Raw genomic sequence first — 24,533 nt, forward strand, 5'->3', positions numbered from 1 at the left:
TGAAAACAAAGCCATTTCAACACATTTCGTCTATAAATTAGAAACCTGTGCCAAACAAACTTTAAAGAGACAACGTTTAATAACATACACTTGACATAAAAATGATTGTCAGTGTCAAAACGGTTGCTGGGGTACCTTCTTCATTGTTGTAGTGTTGTTATTATTTAAATTATTATTTAAGGTGAACATAGACGGCTCGTGAATATATGGGTGGGAAAATTCGAAATTCGACTTGAGTTTTCGAAAAAATGGTAGATAAAAAAGTTGTTCCGTTTCACGAGTTCTGTTACTGGTTAAAATTAATGTACTTATTTCTGAGACACCCTGTATATATATATTTATATATACAGTGGACGCCGCTTAATGTGATCACACAGTTCTTTTATATTGCGAAATTTACTTTAGCTAGATTTATTACAGTTACGAATCATGATTATTAGGAAATGTCATGTATTGTACGAGGGTCAGTCAATTATGAACCGGAATTCTGTTTTTTCGAAAACTGTACTAATTCTAATAAGCTGCCATAAATCAGTGGCGGCTCGTCAGATGAGGCAAGTGAGGCGGCGCCTCACAGCATATATCTTAAGAACAGATTGACTTAATTTATAATTAAAAAAGAGCTTTCAATGCATTTTTAGTTACTAAAATTTGTTGAAATGACAAATCTGTACATGATTTTTTATTTTTTACGCTTCCTGCTGACATTTTCCGTTGAATACCGTACGATTTATGCCCCTAGTTCTTTAACTGCAGCGGCCAGAACGTCGGTTCACTTGAACCAGCGAAGCCCAATCAGAGACACGGATTTCCATGGCTCAGCTCCTATACTCCTATACATGCGTTCGCTCGGAACTGAGGCGATATCTTCGGTGCTTCTCGGCCAATTTCGGCATACTCATTAAACTATTTTTCCATGTATTTTACAGAACGGTAGGGTTGCGGGGTGCGTGGGTAATTAGCATGAACGTGAATAAAAACCCACGTGTTGGTGTTTTGTGTTATTGTCTCTTTCATAGGTACAGGTGACTGAAAAATGAATCCCGAGTACGATATCGTCATGTTGCTTTTTGAAACTCCGGTTTCACGGCGAACCGAGCTAGAACGTCGGCGAATTTTGCTAAATATCGGGCAGTCAAAACCGTTAATTCATTTAACTTCCACTGATAAGCGACAGAATCGTCAGTCCTCCAAGTCTTTTAAATCAACTTGGTACCTGTGAAACATATAAATGGCTTTGCCGTAATATTTACACAACATCCCGGGATATGACGATTTAAAGAATTTCATCCGAAGTGCAAAGTTACATGAAAGTTCCAAAGTACACATTAAAAATTTCATGGGCTTAAAACGTTTAGAAAAGAATACAACAACTATGCCCGAATCCCTCCAAGAAAGTACTACTTTCAACAAAATTTTGACTTGTAAAAACATTGTTGATTCAATGTGTTATGGGTGTTATTATTATTATTATTATTATTATTAGGGCCTACCACTGACCCGGGAATGACCGGTATTCAGGCAAGACTTCTATCATTACTAACTAGTAAGACCAAGTAATATTACTATTATTGTCAAATTTCTATCATCGCCTCACCACATCAGACAGTCACGAGCCGCCACTGCCATAAATAGAATATGAAGGTAGGAATGTAGAGAAGGGATGTGGCCATAGCGGCAGCCGATATCTTTTTGCAATGAGCAGTAGCATCATGTCGAAGCAACCAGTGCCAGCGTCGGTTGCACAACGCATTATCATTAAATTTCTCGCAAAAGAGGGCGTCAAATCCTCCGAAATTTTAACCAAATTGCTTGCACACTTCGGGGAAGAAACGTTGTCAAAAACTCAAGTGTACGAATGGTCCAGAAAATTTAAGGAGGGGCGTGAAAAGGTTGAAAATGAGAGTCACCATAGTCCTCACAACCATTTTTTTTTTTTGTGACTGGAGAGGAATATTGCTTGTCGACTTCTTCATGAACGTCGTACTGTAAATGCTCCATAGTACTGCCAGCTTTTGGATGATGCAAAAGCCGCGTACAGATCCAAAAGACGCCAAACTCCAATCCGAGACGTAATTTTGCTTCACGAAAACGCTCGACCGCACACAGCCCTTTTAACGTCATAAAAATTGATTGACTTTGGCAAGTCTTCGAACATCCCGCCTGTAGCCCAGATTTGTCGTCCTGTGACTATCATTTGTTTGGTCCACTGAAAAGGGGCAATGGGAGGGCAGCGTTTCGAAAGCGACAACGATGTGGAGCGGTTCGTGCGCAACTGGGTTGTGACACAGCCTCAAATATTTTATGATAAAGGAATTAAAAAGCTTCCTGGACGTTGGCAAAAATGTGTAGCCCTTCAGGGAGACTACGTAGAAAAATTCTAGACATCGTTTGTACTTTTGTTTTGCATTATTAAATTAATAAAAAATAATTCCGGTTTATATTTGACTGACCCTCGTATTCAAATAAATATATCACAATTGGTTTAATACATACTTTGTCTATGCAGACAATATCAACAACTGTCGACGTAGTTGCTTCCTCACTTGTAGAAGATACACCACTAGTGCCCAGTTCCTCAATACAACCATTAATAGCCATCCCCAGAACATCGCAAGAAATACCAATCGCGAGTACATCTCGAAGTGAAAAACGAAAGCGCCCGTTGTTCAAGGGGATTGAAGGCCTATCACGTGCTGAGAGTACACCAAGTTATATTTGGGATTGAATTTTCATAGTCGTTAATGTCACATTATGCTTCATGTAGCACTTGTTGCTATATTATACTCTCCTATTTATGAAGTTTTTGCGTAATTAGTCCTATGACAGGTTTTTTTTTTGTGTACTGAACATCAGATATGTTACTTCCGTTTAAAGTCATTTCACTGTTGAGCTCAATTGCAATGACGTTGAACCGAAGTGAGATATTGCTGTTCAGTGCAAACGATAGAAAAATTAACGCAATCAGAGCAATCAAATTTCAAAATCTTCGCGGTAAGACGCTAACAGCGCCATCTGCTTTCACTTGAGATTACAATCGCCCAGCTAAGTTGTTAGGAGTAAAAATTTACACACAGTTGCACATCTCGAAGTTATCTCTGGTCATACTAATGTGGCGTTAAAAATAAAAATTCCAATATTAGTGTAATCCTTTCCACAAAACTGAAAAAGGCGGCACACAATGTCACCAAAGTCATGGCCTTCTTCGACTACAATATTTTATAATGACCCTGTATAAGATTTATTATAAGATAATACTTAGATAGATTGTATAAATATTAGAACAAAAATGCTTGCTACTGGCAAACGATAACAACGTATAAAAATGTAGCCAATCTCTATTTACCTTTTTAACTGCACTTTATTTTTTTCTTTATTTCTATTTTGTCACAAGTTAGTCGTTAGTAGTCTGTGTTCGTTAATGAGACATGGAAGAAGGATGCAGGAAATCGTGTTTGCCGACGCGTGTGCTAATACAGAATGATGATGAAAATATTCCATTGACTAAGATTCAGACGTCAAGGGCTGGAGCTGAGTCGCGTTATGAAAATTGTTTTGACGAGGTGAGTCTTTTTAGCTTTGTGAGAGAATACCCAAAAAATGACAGTAATTTCGGCAACGTTGATCCGTATTAACGAGACTATAAGGATGAAAATTGACGACTTACAGCCCGTATTTTTCATGTACAGGCAGACATCGACCACGATGCACACCTAGACCACCGCGAATACGTAGTCATCCTCGAGGATCTGAGTAATGTCGTAGTTTCCAAAAGAAAACGAAAAGAATCGGAGGAGTTAGATTTGCGAACTATGTGGAAATTGTGGTGGCCTCCTAGACTCGAAATGATAATTATTTCTTGTTTCCAAATATTTTTTTTCTTCATTGATGAAAGTAAAAAGGGGAATTCTGCGATGGGACCCATTGGCAAGCTGTTTATTTATGACCCGATGAAGAGATACGAGTTTTGGAGGTACTTGACGTACATGTTCGTGCATAGAGGGTGAGCATTTAATTATTATCTAATGTTGAAAATTGATGTTTTTTCCCAAAGTTATGACCATCTCATTCAGAATCTGGTAGTACAAATCTCACTCAGCAATCTTCTTGAGAAGACCCACGGCTGGTGGCGGGTTCTCGTTATTTATCTCGCAGGAGTAGTTGCTGGTTCCCTGGGTACTTCTATTACAAATCCCACCCGTACACTGGCGGGGGCCAGCGGCGGTGCCTTCTCAATTCTCACTGCCCACATCGCTGCCATAACCATGGTAAACTCCAAATCTAACTTACAATACAAATATAACACTTTTCCAGAATTGGCCAAAAACGCGCCTTCCAGAAATACAACTCACAATGTTCGTTCTTGTTACTGTTGTAACCCTCGGTTTTCCCATCTGCAGCAGCTATTGGTTCAATGAGGCCGACCAAACCGCACACACTGCTCATTTTATTGGGGCTTTGGCAGGTTTCTTAGTCGGCGTAGTTGTTTTAAAGAATCTAAAACTTACAGAGAAAGAAAACGTAACGTGGTGGATTGCCGCGGCTGTTTATATGATATTGATGCTGGTCGGAATCTGTTGGAACATTTTTTACAGTGATTATTTCCCCAAACAAATTTAAAGCGTGCTTTTTATGTTTTTTTTTTAATAAAATTTTACAAAATCACCTCGTGTTTTAATTTAATTTGTGGCGTAAAGAAATCAGTAGTTTTTGAACAATGAAAGAGAATTCCGATTATTTACATTGACAATGTCATTAATATATTCACCAAATAAAATCAGTCCCAGGATGAACCTTGAGGAGCTCTAGTTCCTGAAATAAATAATTAGAGAGTGGAAAATATGCAGCAAAATTTTGAGAAATATGATCATATGATATGCACCAAATTTATGCAAATATGCAGTAACTTTCCTAATATATGCAGAGATATGCAGTTGCATATGCTCCAAAAATTAAAAAAAGCTTAATAAGCGAACTAGATTTATTTATAAATTACAAAAACAGGTTTCCCGAGCTTACGCTTACATAAATCACATTGCAAAGTGTTTAATTAGGTGCATCTATTAACACATTAATTACATTTTCAGAGATAACATTCTTATACTAAAAAATAAATATAATAAACAGAACAAATTAAGAAATAGTAATCCACTATTTGATTACTATTTTGGTATCAATTTATTTTTAAAAATTTTTCTAAATATTCTAACAAAAAGTTTTTCCGGTGATTCTAAAGTATATGTATTTGTAAATAGAAAAACTGAGTACTACGTCCACAGATGTAAAAATACTTCCCGGTTTAGAGCAGGCGCGACAAAACACAGTTCGTTCTTAAAGAATAAGTTCAGGAAAAGGTTTAATCCATAAATTGATTTGAGTTATCTTCGACATATTGATACACCTGTATCCCTTTAACTGCTTTCAATACAAACTCACGATGAAAAATAATAGTATAACGTTTCTTCGACCACCACTAAACATACCATTAATACACTTAACTAACGAACAAAAATATTGGGAACGAACGGTATTTCCAAAAGTAATTAGGGCGCGAATTTACCTGGAAGGATGGCTTAACACCCAGTGGTGTCTCCAAACTACCATAAAACCCAAACCTTTCCTACTTGTTTGAAGGTCAGGACAATATTTGCAATATGATTAATAAAATTTCGTCTTTCTAGATAAATGCCGATAGAATGGCAATCATTTTTTTGTCAATTTAGCACAAAAATTGATAAAAATGCAAAATATGCACCCGTTCCGTGAAATATGCAGCAGAAATATATGCAAATATGCAATTTTTTTATAGCTGTATTCATTTTTAATTAGCATGATTCGTTCACATATTAAATATCAAGACTTATATGCAAAAAATAACGGATATGCAAATTTCATAAAATCCGCTCTCTATAAAATAACTAGTGTGGATTTGAAACCATCAATATTTACAAAAAGATATCGTTTGTGTAAATCTAATTCCAATAGTACTATTATAACAATTGGCGGTTATTATTTAAATTATCGGTACCTATCAGACAAACATTGAATTATCGAAATCAAGTTTGCTTCAGTAAATATAACGCCTGCTGATAAACTGATATAGATAAACTACTTCATAAAACTCGTCAGTCTCAAACTAATAGAAATAGATGACTGCACTGTTAAAAATAATAATGGAACGTATTTTTTGAACGCGTTGTTCAGAAAAAGATCTCTTGTCGATATCGCTATTATTAGTGTCTGAACTGTGGCCGCAAAAGAATACAAGTAAGTATTTCGATTCCTTCGACAATGGAGAAGGCGAACGACGTTAATATTCCGGAGGACTATCAAGACAACACGCCTCCGTCTTCTACGAGTATGCACTATTTTAGGGCTAGTTTTGAGAGGGTAAGTGGATTTTGGGTTTGGTAAGATGAGTAAAAGGGATAGACAATTACGGGATGCGGGTCATAAAGTAACCTCATTTGACATACACCTTGTAAAACTTTTATGACTTAAGCGGCTTAAGCAAACCACCCTTATAAGTCAATTTATTCAGGTCCAACTCTATCTCAAAAAGAACCATAATTCTCCCCACAAGACCGTAAAAATAAAACTAAAAAGTGTGTTGTTTTCATTTGCAGGCATGCCCCGACCACAACGGCTTCGTCACACTTGAGGATCTCGAAACCAGCATCTCCAGAATCAGTTTTTCTGAAAAGCCAGTTCCACACTACATAGCGCAAAAATTTCGCCAAATCGCACGTCTGAGTTGGAACGAACTCGGAAACTTGATGAACGACCCAAAATTTGAATCCAGTTTCAACTCATACGTCACCAAAAATGCGGATTTTAATACTACAAAAAGGCTGCCAAGTGTCTTCAATTCGTGTTGGCCTCCAGGGGTCTCAATGACAATAATTTCTATCATCCAGGTTATTGTCTTCTTGGTCGATGAAGTCAATTCTACGACGAGACCCATGGGTAAAGTGTTGTTTTATGACCCGGCCCACAGATACGAGTTTTGGAGATACTTGACGTATATGTTTGTTCATACAAGGTGAGGAGTTGGACTCTGAAAGTAGTGACTTTTTTTTGCTTTAAAAGATCTGTGCCTTGCGTTCTCACCCTTATAATACAGATGACTTGGGGCACCTATTTCGAAAGGGTCAACGGTTGGCGGCGCACTCTCGTCTACTACTTTGGAGCAGCGGTTAGTACCTCCTTGGGGGTGTCCATAGCAGTACCCACTTTCAAACTAACAGAGGGCACTTTCATCGCACTCTTGTTTATGGTTTTAAATGTTGCCTTTCCAATCATGGTAAAATTATAATCTAACTAAGTGTTTATCATAAAAGGGTTCTGTTTTTGTTCTTCTAGGACTGGGTCACTACGAGAAACCGAACAGTACGATTCATATTTTTCACCCTTGCGACTGGTTCAAGCATCGCTATTTTAATCTTTAGCGTGTCATATAGTATGCACTTTTTGTATTTATTTGGAGTTGTGGCAGGTGTCTTAGTCAGTCTAGTTACCCCCGAGAATTTAATAGTTACAAAGAGACAACATACAATTTGGTGGATTGTTGGGGCTATTTATATGATACTGATGTTGGTTTTCATCTTCTGGAACATTTTCTATACTGATTATTTCCCGAAACAAGTGTAAAACGACTTTTGTAGCGAATTTTTAATAAAAATGAAAAAATACATCGTTTGTTTTATTGTCATTGCAGGAAAATGTGCCGCCTTCTCCAAAAACGAACCGCATTATAATCGTGGCGCGTTTTTTAAAAAGTGAGTGACAGTCATGTCATATTTGAAATTTGTGTCGGCTAACTTCGATAAACAAAATAAACATAAGTAAATAATTTCCGTGTACTTGAAATTTGCCCGTTATATTTATAATTGCACTTTTTATTTGTGAACACATAGTAGATAAGATATGTTATTTCTATATCTGATAAGTTATTCGTTTCTGAGACATGGAAGAAAGATACACAAGATCGGGTTCTCCGACACGTGTGCCAATACCGAATGATGGTGATGAAAATATTCCTTTGACCAAGATTCAGACGTCAAGGGCTGGAGCTGAGTCGTACTATAAAAGTATTTTTGACGAGGTAAGTGTGTTCAACCTTGACGGCGAAAACTGACGTGTTTTTCGTTTACAGGCAGACATCGACCACGATGGCTACATCACAATTCAGGAGCTCTGCACCATGATCAACAATAACCACCTAACTGAAAAGCCCATCCCGTCCCATATAGTGCGAAAAATCCACCAAGTCGCCGACATCAACCACGATGGACACCTAGACTACCGCGAATTCGTAGACATGCTCAACGATCCCAAAAATTACTCGATTTTCGAGCGATACGTAACCAAATACGTGAATTTCGTAGTTCCTAGGAGACAACCAGAAGAATCGGAAGAACCATATCTGGAAACTATCTACGAAGAAGAATATTCGTGTTGGCCCCCTAGACTCGGGATGGTCATTATTTCCTGCATCGAAATCATTTTTTTCTTCATTGATGAATTGAAGGAGACGAATTCCACGAATTCTGCCACGGGACCCATGGCTAAGTTGTTTATTTATGACCCGACAAAGAGATACGAGTTCTGGAGGTACTTGACGTACATGTTCGTGCATATTGGGTGAGCATTTATTATAAAATCATTGAAAATTTGTGTTTTTCCAAAGTTATTCACATCTTGTTTACAATCTGGTAGTACAAATCTTCATTGGTATACCGCTTGAAATGGTCCACGGTTGGTGGCGGGTTCTCCTTATCTACTTCGCAGGAGTGATTGCTGGCTCCCTTGGGACGTCTATTACAAACCCGACTTTCAAATTAGCGGGGGCTAGCGGAGGCGTCTACTCTCTAGTCACTGCTCACATCGCTACTATAATCATGGTAAACCCAAAATCTAACTTTTTACAATATTAGAGTAACGCTTTTCCAGAATTGGGCAGAAATGAGCTTTCCTGTAATACAACTCATAATTTTCATTATTATAACTGGTGGAGACTTCAGTATTTCCATCTACAATCGCTATTGGGTCAAAGAAGACGAGCAAACCGGATACGCTGCTCATGTTACAGGGGCTTTGGCAGGTCTCTTAGTCGGGATAGTTGTTCTAAGGAACCTGAAACTCACAAAGAAAGAAAACGTGATGTGGTGGATTGCCGTGGCTATTTATATGATATTGATGTTAGTCGGAATCTGCTGGAATTTGTTCTATACTGATTATTTTCCCAAACAAGTTTAAAATCACTTTTGTATATATATATTTTTTTTTAATAAAAATAAAAAACTAAATCAGTGGTCACCATTATTATGTTACGTAGCACACTTGTACGTTAATTCTGTTCAAGTCTGTACTCCCGGTGAAACTTAGTGTCTTTTGTCTGACGGTTGGTATTGGTTGGTTATTTTTCCTGGATAACCTGCGTACGAAGAAAGGTTATGTTTTTTAAGTTGTGAAAAAGTAAATCAGGTATTAAACAGGTAAAATTGTTGTTAAATAAGTAATTGTGTCGTTTTAGGGGAACGTGTTAACGTTGGTAATCATTGAGGTCCCTGAATTTCCATACCAACAGATTGCTTTTTCAATTGTGTTCCAGATAGCTTTAAAAAAAGCAACGTCGTCGAAATCAGGTATGTACATATCAAGCTATTGTTTAGATTTAAAAGAAATAGATTAGTGTGTATAGAAGAAATTAAAGAGATGATGAGTCTTGCTTGTCGAGTATGCCCAATATTGTTTACGGTAATACCTAACTCATAATGCCAAAACTAGAAAAAATTAATTTGCTTGCTTTAACTAGTTCAAGTAGACCAGTTGGTTAATTCAAAAGAAGCTTTTCTCGACCGAAATTATGTTGTGAAAATTAAAGAAAATTCGTCCGCTCAGTCGGTAATTGACAATTCCATAACCTGTCAACTGTGACAATTTGAATTTTAAAAAAATTAAAAACGTGAGTTGTAACCTCACAAACAAGTTCTTTTAACGTTGTTAAAAAAACTATCCTATGTTTAAACACAGAAAACGTGTTTTATAACCAATAAAACAAACTGTTTTTTTTTACACTTTTTACATTGTTGTCAAATTTTGTATGTAGACGGTAAAACGTAGAAAGTCACTTTTATTGGCTGTCCTATTTTAATTTTAATTAAATTGGTGCGAATAAAAATATTTTTAGAAACACGCAATGAATAGTTCGTCTTGGGGGAACGAAAAATCTCCAAAATATTATCCTAGAAAGATTTTCGGATTTTTAATTTTTTCTTTCTCCAATATTTTCATTTGCAATTTTTTGCTACTTCACCTTTGAGATTTACAATTTCTAGATTCCATTGTTTTTCTATTTTTGAATTTTTCGGTTCTTCAATTTCTCGTGTTGCACTTTTTTTGAAATTTTAAATTTAAAATTTTGCTTTTTGAATTTTCAGAATTTTCAGTTTTTTGATTTTTTATTTTTCGTTTCCGCAATTTTTTGATTTGCAATTTTTTGAGTTTCAAGTTTAATTTTTTTAATTTTTAGATTTTGCACTTTTGAATTTTTAAATTTTTCAGTATTTCGTTACTTCACCTTTGAGATTTACAATTTCTAGATTCCATTATTTTTAATTTTCATTTTTTCGATTTTTAATTTTTCGTTTCCACAATTTTTTGATTTGCAATTTTTTGAGTTTCCAGTTTAAATTTTTTAATTTTTAGATTTTGCACTTTTGAAGTTTTCGATTTTTCAATATTTCTTTTGAGATTTGCAATTTTTAGATTCCACAGTTTTTCTATTTTTGAATTTTTCTGTTCTTCAATTCCTCGTGTTGCATTTTTTTGTAATTTCAGATTTAAAATTTTGCTATTTTTTTTTAATTTTCATTTTTGCGATTTTTAATTTTTCGTTTCCACAATTTTTTGATTTGCAATTTTTTGAGTTTCCAGTTTAAATTTTTTAATTTTTAGATTTTGCACTTTTAAATTTTTCGATTTTTCAAAATTTCGTTTGAGATTTGCAATTTCTAGGTTCCACAGTTTTTTTATTTTTTAATTTTTCGGTTGTTCAATTTCTCGTGTTGCGATTTATTTGAGATTTCAAATTTAAAATTTTGCTTTTTAATTTTTTTCGAATTTTCGGTTTTTCGATTTTTAATTTTTCGTTTCCGCAGTTTTTTGATTTGCAATTTTTTAAGTTTCCAGTTCACATTTTTTAATTTTTAGATTTTGCATTTTGAATTTTTCGATTTTTCCATATTTGGTTACTTCATCTTTGAGATTTGCAATTTCTAGATTCACAGTTTTTCTATTTTTGAATTTTTCGGTTCTTCAATTCCTAGTGTTGCAATTTTTTGAAATTTCAAATTTAAAATTTTGCTTTTTATTTTTTTGGAATATTCGTTTTTCGATTTTTAATTTTTAGATTTTGCGCTTTTGAATTTTTAGATTTTTCAATATTATTTTGAGATTTGCAATTTCTAGATTCCACAGTTTTTCTATTTTTGAATTTTTCGGTTCTTCAATTTCTCGTGTTGCATTTCTTTTTTCGAATTTTCAGTTTTTCAGTTTTTCGATTTTTAATTTTTCGTTTCTGCATTTTTTGAGTTTCCAGTTTAAATTTTTTAAATTTTACATTTTGCTCTTTTGAATTTTTCGATTTGTCAATACTTCATTACTTCTTGCAATTCCAAACTACACAATTTTACAATTTTTGAATTTTTCTTTTCTTCAATTTCTCGTGTTGCATTTTTTTGAAAGTTCAAATTTAAAATTTTGCTTTTTCATTTTTTTGGAATTTTCAGTTTTTCGATTTTTAATTTTTCGTTTCCGCAATTTTTTGAGTTTCCAGTTTAAATTTTTTAATTCTTAGATTTAGCACTTTTGAATTTTTCGATTTTTCAATATTTCGTTACTTCACCTTTAAGATTTGCAGTTTCTAGTTTCCACACTTTTTCTATTTTTGAATTTTTCGGTTCTTCAATTTCTCGTGTTGCATTTTTTTTTAATTTCAAATTTAAAATTTTGCTTTTTAACTTTTTTCCGAATTTTCGGTTTTTTGATTTTCAATTTTTCGTTTCCGCAATTTTTTGATTTGCAATTTTCGAGTTTCTGTTTAAATTTTTTAAAAATCTAAGTAACTATAAAATCCAAAAATTGAAAAATTCGAGACTTGATAAATAAAAACTTTGAAAAACTTGAAGCAAAACTCGAAAAATTGAAAATCTAAGAAAAATGAGAAATTCGAGAAATTGTAAAATCGTAAAACTAAAAAAAATTTAAAACTCAAAAATGGGTGTTATTAAAAATGCCCAGTCAGCACTATACAAAGCAATGGTGGAAGCAATTAAAAATTAAGTAATTAAGAAAAATTTAAATAAAAAAATTGAAAAATCCAAAAACTGTAAAATCGTCAAAATTGCAGTTTTAATAAATTTGTTCTTTTCGAATTATTTAAATTAAAACATTAAAAAATTGAGAACTCGATTAATTGAAATAAGGAACAATTAAAATGTCTACAAATTGAAAAATTTAATTATTGAATAACTACAAATCCAAAATCTGAGAGACAAAACCAAAAAATATAAATTTCCATAAATTGTAAAATTGAAAAATTAAAGATCGAAAACTAGAAAACCTAAAATCGGAAAACTATAAAGTCGAAAAATTCAAGAAACAAAAATAAAAAAATATTAATAAACGTGAAACCGGAAAATCCGAAAACTGAATAAACAAATCGACAAATCGAGCAAACTGTAAAATCGAAAAATTGTAAATTAAAAAATTGGAAAAACCAAATATTGATAAATCAAAATTTTGAAAAAAAAATTGCAAAATAAAAATCGAAAAACTGGAAAATCGTAAGACCAAAAAGTGTAGAATTTTCAAAAATTCGAAAATGGGTTGTATTAATCTAAAAATTTAAAAATCGAAAAATTGAAGCATCCGAAAATTGAAAAATTTCACATTGAAAATTAGAAAAATTAGAATATCAAAACAGTGAAAGATCGAAAAGTTGTAAAAATAAAGAAAATAAAAACCGAAACCAAAGATTGCAAATCGGGAGATAGAAGAAATAAAAAATTAAAGAATTGAAAAATTGGAAAATCAAAAATTTCAATATTTCGTGTTCTCGATTTTGTAGTTTCTCAATTTTTAATATTTCGATTTTTCAATTTTTCTTTTCTTCAATTATTCAAACTCATAATTTAGAAATCGACAAATTGAGCCAACTGTGAAATCGAGAAATTGTAAATTAAATTGAAAAAATCAAATATTGATAAATCACAATTTTGAAAAACTTAAAATTGAAAACTCAAAAACTTGCAAATCGAAACATTGTACAATTAAAAAATTGCAAAATAAAAACCGAAAAATTGAGAAATCGTAAAACCAAAAAGTGTATTATTTTCAAAAATTTGAAAATGGGTTCTATTAATCTAAAAGTTTAAAAGTCGAAAAATTGAAAACGGAAAAGTTGAAGCATCTCAAAAATTGAAAAAATTCACATTGAAAATTAGAAAAATTAGAATATAAAAACAGTGAAAAATCGAAAAGTTTTAAAATAAAGAAAATGAAAACCGAAACCAAAGATTGCAAATCGGGGGATAGAGGAAATAAAAAATTAAAGAATTGAAAAATTGTAAAATTAAAATTGTAAAATTAAAAATTTCAGTATTTCGTGTTCTCGATTTTGAAATTTCACAATTTTTAAATTCCGATTTTTCAATTTTCCGTTTCTTCAATTTTTCAAGCTCTTAATTTAGAAATCGACAAATTGAGCTAACTGTGAAATCGAAAAATTGTCAATTAAATTGAAAAAATCAGATATCGATAAATCAAAATTTTGAAAAACATAAAATTTGAAACTCAAAAACTTGCAAATCGAAACATGGTACAACTAAAAAATTGCAAAATAAAACTCGAAAAACTGAGAAATCGTAAAACCAAAAAGTGTATAATTTTCAAAAATTCGAAAATGGGTTCTATTAATCTAAAAGTTTAAAAATCGAAAAATTGAAAACCGAAAAATTGAAGCATCCAAAAACTCAAAAATTTCACATTGAAAATTAGAAAAATTAGAATATCAAAGTAGTGAAAAATCGAAAAGTTGTAAAAATAGAGAAAATAAAAACCGAACCCAAAGATTGCAAATCGGGGGATAGAGGAAATAAAGAATTAGAGAATTAAAAAATTGTAAAATTAAAAATTTCAATATTTCGTGTTCTCGACTTTGATGTTTTTTCAATTTTTAATATTTCGATTTTTCAATTTTTCGTTTCTTCAATTTTTCAAGCTCTTAATTTAGAAATCGACAAATTGAGCTAACTGTGAAATCGAAAAATTGTCAATTAAATTGAAAAAATCAAATATCGATGAATCAAAATTTTGAAAAACTTAAAATTGAAAACTCAGAAACTTGCAAATCGAAGCATTGTACAAATAAAAAATTGCAAAATAAAACTCGAAAAACTGAGAAATCGTAAAACCAAAAAGTGCATAATTTTCAAAAATTCGAAAATGGGTTCAACTAATCTAAAAGTTTAAAAATTGAAAAATTGAAAACCGAAAAATTGAAGAATCCAAAAACTCAAAAATTTCACATTGAAAATTAGAAAAATTAGAATATCAAAGCAGTGAAAAATCGAAAAGTTGTAAAAATAAAGAAAATAATAACCGAAACCAACGATTGCAAATCGGGGGATAGAAGAAATAAAAAATTAAACAATTGAAAAATTGTAAAATTAAAAATTTCAGTATTTCGTGTTCTCGATTTAGAAATTTCAGTTTTTAAATTCCAATTTTTCAGTTTTTCGTTTCTTCAATTATTCAAGCTCTTAATTTAGAAATCGACAAATTGAGCTAACTGTGAAATCGAAAAGTTGAAAATTAAATTTAAAAAAATCAAATATAGAAAAATCAAAATTTTTGAAAAACTTAAAATTGAAAACTGAAAAACTTGCAAAATCGAAAAAGTGGAAAATCAAAAACTGAAGAAACAAACATTCATAAAATTTCGATAAACTTGAAAATCGAAATATTAAAAATCGAGAAATTGGCAATTTCAAAAACTGCATAAACTTTAAAACTGAAAAATTCAAAAGTTCAAAAATCAAAAAAATAAACTTGAAAGCCTTTGGGGTTTTTAACCCAGTTCAGCGCTGCCAACCCACACGGGCGGCTCCCCCTCCAAACGTCAAAAGAATTGACAGCCGACGCGAAACAGTGAGGTTATGTAGTCAACTCTTCATCGGCGTCTTTCGGTGTTCTTCTGACAAGAAAACCATGTCAAACCGCTCGAGCTTCACCGTCGACGACGACTTCACCATGGAGGTGCACGAGGAAGCCGACACCGACTCCACCGTCGCCGCAATCAAACAAGAACCAGAAGACACCAAACCCATCATAGTTAAAGACGAGCTCGACCTCCACTGCAACGACGAAGCAATACCCCTCGAGACCAAAAAAGAACTCCACCACTTTTTCGCCAGGAACAAGAAGACTGACCCCAAAGGCAAGCAAACCCCAGTGGAAAAAGCCGCTTTGGAGTTCAAAACGCAATCGATCCTCCGAGAGTACAAAGACATGGTGGCCGAAGGCCTACTAAAACGTCCATTCGAATGTCCAATCTGCCAGTACAAAACCGATCGGTTCTCGGTGATTCAGAACCATGTAAACAACCATTTAACGCAGCAAAAGGAGTACAGGTGTAACGTTTGCAACTATGTGGCGTTCTCGAAAGGCAATCTTACGATGCATCGAGCTCGCTGCGTGTATAAGTACAAGAGGTCGTGCCCCCATTGCTCGTTCGTGACCGTCCGAAACAAAAATTTCAGACGACACATGCTGAGACACACGGCTAAGTTCGCTTGTATCAGCTGCAAGTTTTACAGTGATGATGATAAAGAGATCGAAGAACACAAGAAGGCGTGCAGAAAGGGGGACGGAAGCGGGATGGACGATAAGTGTGACCTGTGTGAGTTTAGAAACGATGATGAGGTCGTCTTAGCCGAACACACCGAAGAGAAACACCCAGAGTACGAGCTTAAGTGTGACGACTGCGATTTCGTGACCTCGAGGAAGCGGTGGCTGTTCAAACACCGGCAGCAGAGTCATCGGACAGTGAATCGGACTTGGAAGTGTAGTCTGTGCGACTTTACCACCGGCGTGAAGGGGGGGATGGGAATACACATGAAAACGCACGTCAAGAAGTGAATTTTCATTCTTGACGATTATTTTTCACCATTCAGGGTTTTTCTAGTGACGTTGTGGCCATTTTTAATGTCGTAATTGATCAATTTTTGGAATCTAAATCTTCGTGTTTTAGTAGGTGGCGTTGGAAAAAACGTGAGGATGTAAAATTTCCTAGGAGGGATGAAAATCAAACGTCAAAAAGATCTGATAGAAGTTTTTCTGAAATTGCCACGTTTTTTTAAACTAATGTAGCGTGAAGGGTAATTACGTGTCATTTGTCGAATTTTTGAGATCTAGTAACATTTGGAAATATAGGGTAATTTGATGTTAATGTTTTACGTCAGTGACATTTGTCCTCACTTCCGGTGTTGTATTTCAAAGTTGGTCCTGTGCTATTCTAGTGATTAAATTACAGTAGTAATAACTGAGATTTACGTATATAAATACTGTATCGTGTATTTAATAAATGTAAACTAATAAAGAGGATTTTTGCTTCTCGACCTTTCATGACTCCTAGAGTCCGGAGAAATAGGTCTCCCGTTTCCGTCTGTTTGTCTGTCTGCCGTCTGTCCGGATTTGCTTTAATTTTTATAAAACGAGATCCTCCTATATTTGTGGTGTATGAATCCGTGTTGAGTTTTCACTATCCCCTTCCAGAAAATTGATGACGTCTGCTCAAAACTTTGTCGAATAAATCTTCTCTGAAATGTGCAAAATATTACGACTTTACGACTTATAGATTTTAGAATTACTTATACAGGGTGACTCAAAAAATTAATAAAAATATACGTGCAGCACGCTTCTTTACATTTACTTTTTATAGGGGTTAGTATAAAAAAATAAAATTCGCAAAATCAAATCTTAATTTTTCAAATTTTTGATTTCCAAATTTTATATATTTTTTTTTTATTCGAAAAGTTGAAAATTCGAAAAATTGCAAATCGAAGAACCAAAGAAACGAAAAATGGAAATTGAAAAAAAGTTAACGAATCGAAAAATTATAGAATCGTCAAAACTGAAAATTCGAAAAACACTGAAAGATTAAAAAATTGCAAAAGGAATAAAAATTAAAGAATTGAAGAATTTCAAAATCTAAAAATTGAAGAAACAAAAACAATGAAAACTAGAAAACTTGAAAAATTCAACAGTGAAAAACAGAAAAATTGGAAGATCAGAGAACATTGAAAAATCGAATCGTTGTAAAAATAAAGAAAATAAATAACTGAAACCAAAAATTCTAAATAGAAAAGTTGAAGAAATAAAAAATTGAAAAATTCAGTATTGAAAAAAACAAAAATTAGAAAATCAGAACACATTGAAAAATCGAAAAGTTGTAAAAATAAAGAATATAAATAACTGAAGAAATAAAAAAATTGGAAAATTAAAAATTGAAAACTCGGGAAATTTTAGAGCGAAAAATTGCAAAATCTAAAAATTGAAAAAACCAAAACCATGAAAACTAGAAAAATCGAAAAATTGAACAAATAAAGAACATGAAAAACTGAAACGAAAAATTACAAATCGAAAAATTGAAAAATTCAAAAGTTGGAAATATGAAAAACTGAAAATTTAACCTGGAAAATCGAAAAATTGAAAAATCCAAAAATTGAAAAACAAAAAAATTCGAAAATCAGAGAACATTGAAAAATCGAAAAGTTGAAGAAATAAAAAAATGGAAAATTAAAAATTGAAAACTCGGGAAATTTTAGAGCGAAAAATTGCAAAATCGAAAAATTGAACAAATAATGAAAATAAAAAACTGAAACGAAAAATTACAAATCGAAAAATTGAAAAATTCAAAAGTTGGAAATATGAAAAACTGAAAATTTAACCTCGAAAATCGAAAAATTGAAAAATCCAAAAAGTTGCAAAACAAAAAAATTCGAAAATCAGAGAACATTGGAAAATCTAAAAGTTGTAAAAGCAAAGAATATAAATAACTGAAACTAAAAATTGCAAATCGAAAAGTTGAAGAAATAAAAAAATGGAAAATTAAAAATTGAAAACCCGGGATTTTTCAGAGCGAAAAATTGCAAAATCTAAAAATTGAAAAAACAGAAACCATGAAAACTAGAAAACTAGAAAAATTAAACAAATAATGAATATAAAAAACTGAAACGAAAAATTACAAATCGAAAAATTGAGAAATTCAAAAGTTGGTAATATGAAAAACTGAAAAATTTAAATTGGAAAATCAAAAAATTTATAACCGAAAAATTGAAAATTCCAAAAATTGAAAAATTCAGTATTGAAAAAAACAAAAATTAGAAGATCAGAGAACATTGAAAAATCTAAAAGTTGTAAAAATAAAGAAAATAAATAACTGAAACTAAAAATTGCAAATCGAAAAGTTGAAGAAATAAAAAAATTGGAAAATTAAAAATTGAAAACTCGGGAAATTTTAGAGCGAAAAATTGCAAAATCTACAAATTGAAAAAACAAAAACCATGAAAACTAGAAAAATCGAAAAATTGAAAAAGTAAAGAAAATAAAAAACTGAAACGAAAAATTACAAATCGAAAAATTGAAAAATTCAAAAGTTGAAATTATGAAAAACTGAAAATTTAACCTGGAAAATTGAAAAACAAAAAAATTAGAAAATCAGAGAACATTGAAAAATCTAAAAGTTGTAAAAGCAAAGAAAATAACTGAAACCAAAAATTGCAAATAGAAAAGTTGAAGAAACAAAAACATTGAAAACCAGAAAAATTGCAATTCAAAAACTGAAAAATTCAAAAGTTGGAAATACGAAAAACTGAAAAATTTAAATTGGAAAATCAAAAAATTTAAAACCGAAAAATTGAAAATTCCAAAAATTGAAAAATTCAGCATTGAAAAAAACGAAAATTAGAAAATCAGAGAACATTGAAAAATCGAAAAGTTGAAGAAATAAAAAAATGAAAAATTAAAAATTGACAACTCGGGAAATTTTAGAGCGAAAAATTGCAAAATCTAAAAATTGAAAAAACAAAAACCATGAAAACTAGAAAAATCGAAAAATTGAACAAATAAAGAAAATAAAAAACTGAAAATTTAACCTGGAAAATCGAAAAATTGAAAAATTCAGTATTGAAAAATGCAAAAATTAGAAAATCAGAGAACATTGAAAAATCGAAAAGTTGAAGAAATAAAAAAATGGAAAATTAAAAATTGAAAACTCGGGAAATTTTAGAGAGAAAAATTGCAAAATCTAAAAATTGAAAAAACAAAAACCATGAAAACTAAAAAAATCGAAAAATTGAACAAATAAACAAAATAAAAAACTCAAACGAAAAATTACAAATCGAAAAATTGAAAAATTCAAAAGTTGAAAATAAGGAAAACTGAAAATTTAAACTGAAAAATCGAAAAATTGAAAAATCCAAAAATTGAAAAACAAAAAAATTAGAAAATCAGAGAACATTGAAAAATCTAAAAGTTGTAAAAATAAAGAAAGTAACTGAAACCAAAAATTGCAAATAGAAAAGTTGAAGAAACAAAAACATGTGAAACCAGAAAAATTGCAATTCAAAAACCGAAAAATTCAAAAGTTGGAAATACGAACAACTGAAAAATTTGAATTGGAAAATCAAAAAATTTAAAACCGAAAAATTGAAAATTCCAAAAATTGAAAAATTCAGTATTGAAAAAAACGAAAATTAGAAAATCAGGGAACATTGAAAAATCGGAAAGTTGTAAAAATAAAGAAAATAAATAACTGAAACTAACAATTGCAAATCAAAAAGTTGAAGAAAGAAAAAAATGGAAAATTAAAAATTGAAAACTCGGGAAGTTTTAGAACGAAAAATTGCAAAATCTAAAAATTGAAACAACAAAAACCATGAAAACTAGAAAAATCGAAAAATGAAATAAATAAAGAAAATAAAAAACTGAAACGAAAAATTACAAATCGAAAAATTGAAAAATTCAGAAGTTGGAACAATGGAAAACTGAAAATTTAACCTGAAAAATCGAAGAATTAAAGAAACAAAAAATCGAAACATTGAAAAACCAAAAATCAGGAAACTTAAAAATCGAAAAAAATTAATAATTTGAAAAATTGGAAAACCCAAAAACTGTAAAAATAAAGAAAATAAAAACCGAAACCAAAAATTGCAAATCGGGAAGGTTGAGGAAATGAAAAATTAAAGAATTGGAAAAGTGGAAAATTAAAGATTTCAGTATTTCTCGATTTTTCAGTTTTCCAATCTCTTAATTTCCAATTTTTAGACTTTTCAAAGTTTTCACGTTATACTGTTTTTTTCAGTTTTTCAATTTTTTTTTGATCGGAAAAATCAAAAAGCCACACTTACCTTCAACCATTTCTTTGATGCCACAATTTTTGGTTTCGTTTTCTTTAATTTTTCAATTTTTCCATTTTTCAATGTTGCAGGTTCAAAATTTTTCGTTTTTTCAACTTTACTTTTTTCAATTTCTCGTCTTCCAAATTTTTGATTTTTCGTTTCTCCAATTTTTTTTAGATTTGCAACTTTTCAATATTACAATCTTTCGTTTTCCGATTTTTTAGTTTTTCAGTTTTACCTTTCCCCAATTTTTCAAGTTCTAAATGTTTATTTTTCAGTTTCCTGATTTTTTAATGTTCATTTTCTCAATTTTATATCACAATTTTTCGTTGTTTATTTTTTAAATGTTTCCTTTGATTCAATTATTATTTGTTTATTCAGTTCTTCAAATTTTCAGTCTTTAATTTTTCAGTTCTGCGATTTTTCATTTTTCAATTTTGGAATTTTTGAATTTCTCAATTTTTCGTTCTTCAATTTTTCAAATTCTTTATTTCCAATTTTAAGAGTTTTCTAAGTTTTCATTTTATTCTTTTTCGTTTTTTCATTTTTCTGTTTTTTTGATTTGAAAATTTGAAAAATCGAAAAACTAAAAAAACGATAAATTGCAAATCGAAGAACTGTAGAAACGAGATTAAGCGGGATTAATTGGGCGAAGAAAGTTCTGTCTAAATAACGTTCAACCAATTTTTACAATTATTAAATTACATACTTACTTTTGGCTCCATTTTTTACACTACGTAACTTACCATTCAATCTAGCCTTTACCACACACCAACATCGTAGCACTGTAGTATTTCCACAATGTAAATCAGAATCACAAATTCTAACCGTAATATTTTTCCCCAGCCATATAATGCTCAAAACCTAACCTAAAATCCCAAAAACATGGGTTCGCCAATAATAATAATCGATGACGATTTTACAATCGACGTTGAAGATGAAGACGAAGACGACTTGGAAATCGTTTACGAAAAACATATTAATCTGGAAACTGAACCAGAATGGCATTTCGAAGACGATACAAACTACCAGTAAGTAGTTTTTTATTCTTGTTTATTTTTGTTCTACAACATTATTTAATTGTAGCCTCAGTTGCGACATTCACATTAAAGAGGAGATAGATTTTGAAGATAATTACATAGGAGAGGGCGTGTTTATGGATTTGGACAAACTAAAGACTGAACTTGGGTTAGATTTTGAGGAGAATTTAGTCAACATAGAAGCAGAGGAACAAAAAACGAAAGACGATAGCGTAGAGGAAGTAAAAATGGAAGCTATTAATATAGAGGAAGAGAAAATGAAACTTTGCAGTATAGATAGTATAGAAGAAGAAAAAACAAAAGATAATAGTATAGAGCAAGAAACGACTGTTATAGAGGAAAAGAAAACGAAATTTCGCAGTATAGATAGTATAGAAGAAGAAAACACAAAAGACAATAGTATAAAGCAAGAAACGATTATTCACACAGTAAATAGTATAGAACAAGTAAAAACAGAACACGATAGTACAGAGAAAGAAGCACCAAAGGAAGATGTGAAAGTGAAAGTCGAAACAAAATACACCATAGAAGAGAAAGAAAATAAATTTAACATAAAAAAAGAAGACACTGAAATAAAAACAGAGGATAAACAAGAAAAACCAAAAAAATATACCGTAAAGAGCAATATTGTGAAAGATGAGAAACCAACTACAGTAAAAAAAGAAAAATCAACACATAAAAAACCCCCAAAGCCTTTTCGCCCTAAACACAGTACGCATGCAGCTAAACCACAGAACAACCACTCGACCCAAAAACAACAACAAAAACCCCATCGCAATAAAAACCGTAGAGAACCTCTAGACAGGAGGAAACCCCACAAATATAAGAACAAATCACGAAACGACCCCCCGAAAACCTCGATGTGGAATCGACGTCGTCGTCTGGGTTCTAAATCTTTCTACGAAATGGAAAGCGAAACAAGACCACAAGGGTTTTGGAACGGTCCCTCCATGGACAACCAAAACGCTTGCTCTGATTGGCAGACGTACTCCGCCATTTTGGGCGCTTTAAATCAGGCGCTTGAGCAACAGATGGCGCAGAATGCGCAAGTCGAGCGGTCATTGGTTCCCTACGTTCCACGGAGTCGGAGAAGGAGAAAGAAGCAGAAGTGGATGGAAAGGTGGCAAAATAGGCCCAATGTGTGGGCCAGTGGTTGCGGGAATGGGGGGAATTCGTCGTTTTTGGGGCCCCAGAGTCAGTTCCAGGGGTACAGTTATACAAATATTTTGCAAGCTGTTAGTCAGTTGAGTGGTGGGGGGGTCGTGCAAAGTAATCAGGTTACTTGTATCAATAACGTTACGTTTCAGTCGTTCATGGATAGGATTTAACTTGATACTTTTTTTTTTTTATTTATGGTAACTCATTTTAAGTTTAGCTTGTCACTTGACATCACTTTATACCAATATTTGTATATATAGGTTTGTTTTTTTAGTTTGATCAGTCTCAGTCTAGTTAGTTTTGGATTTTTATTTCTTTGAAAGATGTGAAACTGTTCCCAAATAAAGTCAGACGTTAAATTTTGCATATTACTTGTTTTTTTTTCTTCCCAAGCGTAAGCCGACTCTCTACTTTTGCATTTTCTCAACCTATCATGACCCCTAGAGGACGAAGAAATAGGTCTCCCGTTTCCGTCTGTCTGTCCGTCACTAATGTGATGACGTCACTTCGAAATTGTAGGGGAAAGGTGCCTAAAATGATCCCCCTAAGGGAGAAATTCTTTAAAAAATACAAATTATTATTATTCATGTAAAACTGTAGCATTATTTGTAAGAACATTGATTTATCTAGGTGACAGTATAAGCCAATTGGTGATTCGATAATTATAAAAAAAGTTATTAACGTTTTTCCAGGACCTTACAAAAGGATCATTTTAGGCATCCCCATAGGTAAAATGATCCCTCGGCATTGACCATAAGGGGACAGCATCAACAAGAAAAATCAAATCATGACTTAACTGATAAATATTTTATTTCAAAAATTTACAAAAAAATAAATTCTTAAAAAAAATAAACAAAAAAAGTTTGAAAAGCACCGAAAATACGGGGTGTATAATTTCTGGAAGAGTTTGAAACAATACTTTAGTCATCAGTACGTGCTAAGATAAGACTAATTTTGCCAAATGGGATACCCTCCAAGAAAAGAGAGGGCGGGTGGGCGGGCCTACTACCTGCTAAGATAAAACTGAATTTGGCAAATGATATACCCTCTAAGAAAAGAGAGGGTGGGTGGGTGGGGCTAGTAACTGCCAGGATAAGACTGAATTTGGCAAATGATATACCCTCTAAGCAAAGAGAGGGTGGGTGGGTGGGACTAGTAACTGCTAAGATAAAACTGAATTTGGCAAATGATATACCCTCTAAGAAAAGAGAGGGTGGGTGGATAGGGCTAATACTTGCTAATATAAAACTGATTTTGGCAAATGAGATACCCTTTAAGAAAAGTGACGGCGGGTGACTGGGATTAGTACCTCTTAAGACTGAGAATTTCCCAAAAATAGATCACGAAAATCCCTAAAATTCTTTTAAATTATTTAAATTTCCCCGTCTTACTAGCTCCACCCACCCTCCCTCTCCTCTCTTAGAGGGTATTTCATTTGCGAAAATCAGTTTTCTTTTAGCAGGTAGTAGGTGGGTGGGGCTAGTAACTGCTAACATAAAACTGGTATTGGCAAATGGTATTCCCTCGAAGAAACTAAAGGGTGGGTGGGCGGGGTTAAAGGATATGTCATCTGTAAAAATCAGTCTTATCTTAGCAGGTAGTAGCCCCGCCCACCCACCCTCTCTTTTCTTGGAGGATGTCATTTGCGAAAATCAGTCTTATCTTATTAGGTACTAGCCCTCTAACAAGATAAAGGGCGGATGGGCCGAGCTAGTGCTTGGCAAGATAAGGCTGATATTGGCAAATAACATACATTCTAAGAAAATAACGGGCGGGTGGGTGGGGTTAGTACTTGCTAAGATAAAACTGATATTGGAAAATGGTATTCCCTCAAAGAAAATAAAGAGTAGGTGGGCGGGGTTAGAGGATA

At 32.4% G+C, this 24,533-nt stretch overlaps 5 protein-coding genes across 5 annotated transcripts; all 5 read left to right on the plus strand.

The window, feature by feature from the left end:
- Positions 1–3,322: 3,322 nt before the first annotated feature.
- On the plus strand, positions 3,323–4,665 carry LOC135140170 (protein rhomboid-like). The gene is made up of 4 exons (XM_064070599.1): positions 3,323–3,563; positions 3,690–4,003; positions 4,055–4,268; positions 4,315–4,665. The coding sequence occupies exons 1-4, from the start codon at positions 3,429–3,431 to the stop codon at positions 4,618–4,620; spliced, it is 969 nt and encodes a 322-aa protein (XP_063926669.1). The 5' UTR covers positions 3,323–3,428; the 3' UTR covers positions 4,621–4,665.
- Positions 4,666–6,147: 1,482 nt separating this feature from the next.
- LOC135140169 (rhomboid-related protein 3-like) lies at positions 6,148–7,683 on the plus strand. The gene is made up of 4 exons (XM_064070598.1): positions 6,148–6,390; positions 6,627–7,042; positions 7,090–7,303; positions 7,363–7,683. Exons 1-4 carry the CDS (start codon positions 6,292–6,294, stop codon positions 7,648–7,650), a joined length of 1,017 nt encoding a protein of 338 aa, XP_063926668.1. The 5' UTR covers positions 6,148–6,291; the 3' UTR covers positions 7,651–7,683.
- Positions 7,684–7,966: 283 nt separating this feature from the next.
- Positions 7,967–9,308, plus strand: LOC135140174 (rhomboid-related protein 2-like). Its single transcript, XM_064070603.1, has 4 exons — positions 7,967–8,104; positions 8,156–8,643; positions 8,690–8,903; positions 8,953–9,308. The coding sequence occupies exons 1-4, from the start codon at positions 7,967–7,969 to the stop codon at positions 9,256–9,258; spliced, it is 1,146 nt and encodes a 381-aa protein (XP_063926673.1). The 3' UTR covers positions 9,259–9,308.
- Positions 9,309–9,408: 100 nt separating this feature from the next.
- LOC135139979 (BAG domain-containing protein Samui-like) lies at positions 9,409–23,027 on the plus strand. The gene is made up of 4 exons (XM_064070350.1): positions 9,409–9,486; positions 9,536–9,647; positions 21,312–21,496; positions 21,552–23,027. Exons 3-4 carry the CDS (start codon positions 21,351–21,353, stop codon positions 22,831–22,833), a joined length of 1,428 nt encoding a protein of 475 aa, XP_063926420.1. The 5' UTR covers positions 9,409–9,486; positions 9,536–9,647; positions 21,312–21,350; the 3' UTR covers positions 22,834–23,027.
- Positions 15,274–16,203, plus strand: LOC135139959 (RE1-silencing transcription factor-like). The gene has a single exon (XM_064070325.1). It carries the CDS (start codon positions 15,274–15,276, stop codon positions 16,201–16,203), a length of 930 nt encoding a protein of 309 aa, XP_063926395.1.
- Positions 23,028–24,533: the final 1,506 nt, after the last annotated feature.

This window comes from Zophobas morio, unplaced genomic scaffold (assembly GCF_036711695.1).
Source record: "Zophobas morio isolate AGI-343-1 ecotype UQ-CSIRO unplaced genomic scaffold, CSIRO_AGI_Zmor_V1 ptg000038l, whole genome shotgun sequence".
Lineage (NCBI taxonomy): Eukaryota > Metazoa > Arthropoda > Insecta > Coleoptera > Tenebrionidae > Zophobas > Zophobas morio.